This window comes from Aplysia californica, unplaced genomic scaffold (genome assembly GCF_000002075.1).
Source record: "Aplysia californica isolate F4 #8 unplaced genomic scaffold, AplCal3.0 scaffold00388, whole genome shotgun sequence".
In the NCBI taxonomy this organism is placed as follows: Eukaryota; Metazoa; Mollusca; class Gastropoda; order Aplysiida; family Aplysiidae; genus Aplysia; species Aplysia californica.
The window spans coordinates 528,395-530,629 of record NW_004797658.1 but is presented as its reverse complement, the minus strand read 5'-3'; the positions used below and the strand labels follow the sequence as shown (position 1 = coordinate 530,629).

Genomic DNA, 2,235 nt, shown 5'->3' with positions numbered 1-2,235 from the left:
GCTTTTGCCTTCTTTTGCCCTGAAAAAAATTTCGGCACCAGGCTCACCACATACATGTATTGTCCTCCATCAATATAACCCAAACTAGATATAAATGCATTGGTAATACCTCCAGTAAAAATAGTAATATAAAGACATAATAAATAAATAAATAACATAACATAACATAACATAACATAACAAGAGTACGTGACGTACAAAATCTTGGTAGCCCTAACAACAACAGTGAATGGTTGCAACAAATTAAATATGATAAACAACAACATATTCTCAACACATCATTAGAAATAATGACAACAATAATTAGCTAGCATATCAGCATGAAAAATTAAAACGACAATGACAACATAGGAGCATAATCAATACAATCCATAAATAAAGCAACTGTCAGTTTAAGCATGAACTGCGACGACGACAACAACAACAACAACAACAACAACAACAACAACAACAACAACAACAATAATAACAACAATAATAGCAACAACAATAGCAACAACAATAACAACGACATGTCGGCATAAGCAACAGCAACAACAATAACAACTAAAACTACAAAACAACAACAACAATAACAAAAACAACAACAACAACAACAGCAGCAACAACAATAACAACATATTGACATAAACAACAAGAAGGACAAGCCAACAAAAAGGAAACAAACTGTAACAAACAGAGGGTCAGAGGTAAGCTAACAGCCCCAGGGTTTGAATCGTTTGAGCTCGGAGATGGGCGTGGGTTGCTCTATCCACTGGATCACCTGTGACACAGAGAGTAGCCACACCTCTGGCATGATTGACAGTTGGTCAAGGAAGGTGGTCAGCGCCTCATGGCTGGCAGAGTTCAGGTTGAACCAGTTCACGTGCATGAATAGACCCATGGGGGCTCTGGGGGTGTGAATGGGTTAGGGGGAGGGGGAGAGTATGAAATTAGATATGAAATTAGTGAGACGATAATGAGTAAATGTTACGATATGAGGCTAGCGTCACAATATCACAAGAGACGAATGTTACGATATGGGGCTAACGTCCCGATAGAAAGCTAAAGTCACTATAGGAGAATAAAGTCACGATATGAGACTTACGTCACGATATGAGGTTAGTTAACATCACAATACAAGTCTGCTCACGAGCACGAACAGACCCATGGAGGCTCTTTATGGGAGGGGAGGTAGTGAGGTGAGATAAGATGATATGATGAGGTGAGGTGAATTGAGGTCAATAAAGTTTGTATTGTCTAATCTATCTTACGAAGGTGGAAGGTGGTGAGTTGAGATCAGATCAGATGAGGTGAGCTGAGGAGAGCTGAGGTGAGCTGAGGTGAGCTGAGGTGAGCTGAGGTGAGCTGAGGTGAGGTGAAGTGAGATGAGGAGAGATTAGATGAGAGGAGATGAGATGAGATGAGATGGGATGAAATTAGAGGAGCAGAGATGAGATGGGATGAGATGAGATGAGATGAGATGAGATGAGAGAAATTAAGAAAAGGTTCACCTGCTGCGGTAGTGGTAGGCAAAATGCCTCCACAGATACCCCAGTATCTCGTGTGTGTTGTTTCTCATGGGGCACTGGTCCAGCATGAAGTAACCACCCTTACCGTTGAAACAGTCGTACAGGTTGAGGGGTACCTGGAGGAGAGGTTGTGGGGGAAAGGTAAGTGTTAGTGGGGTAGGTTGGAGTGGGGGTAGGTAGGGGTGGGGCGTCAGGTGGGAGTGGGGTAAATGGAGATTTATGAGTTAGGGGAAGTGGGGGAGTTGGGTGGAGGTTTGTGGAATATGTGGGGCCGATCCTAGTGATATGGTCCAGTCTTGATTGTGCGGTTGTCGGTTGTTTTGTTGTTGTTGTTGTTGTTTGGGTGTGTGTGTGTGTGTGTTTGTGTAAACATGTGTATAATATTATTTGCAGTATGTATGGAGAGAAGGAAAGACAGACAGATAGATAGATAGATAGATAGATAGATAGATAGATAGATAGATAGATAGATAGATAGATAGATAGATAGAGAGTCAGTTTGTGTGTTTGTGTGTGTGTGTGTGTGTGTGTGTGTGTGTGTGTGTGTGTGTGTGTGTGTGTGTGAGAGAGAGAGAGAGAGAGAGAGAGAGTGTGTGTGTTTGTATGAGTGTGTGTGTATGTGTGTGTGTGTGTGTGGGTGTGTGTGTGGGTGTGTGTGTGTGGACGTGAGTATGTGTGTATTTGATTAAATGCTGGTAGAATGGAAAGGGGAGAGAGTGTTTGA

At 42.1% G+C, this 2,235-nt stretch overlaps 1 protein-coding gene across 1 annotated transcript in view; it reads right to left on the bottom strand.

The window, feature by feature from the left end:
• Window positions 1–588: 588 nt before the first annotated feature.
• The window catches only part of LOC101845116 (chitin deacetylase 7), a gene marked incomplete at its 3' end in the record, with an annotated part of 39,790 nt that continues 38,143 nt past the window's right edge, over window positions 589–2,235 (bottom strand). The window contains 2 exon segments of the mRNA XM_013085572.1: window positions 589–890; window positions 1,494–1,627. Of these exon segments, the coding sequence (XP_012941026.1) occupies window positions 695–890; window positions 1,494–1,627 (330 nt within the window).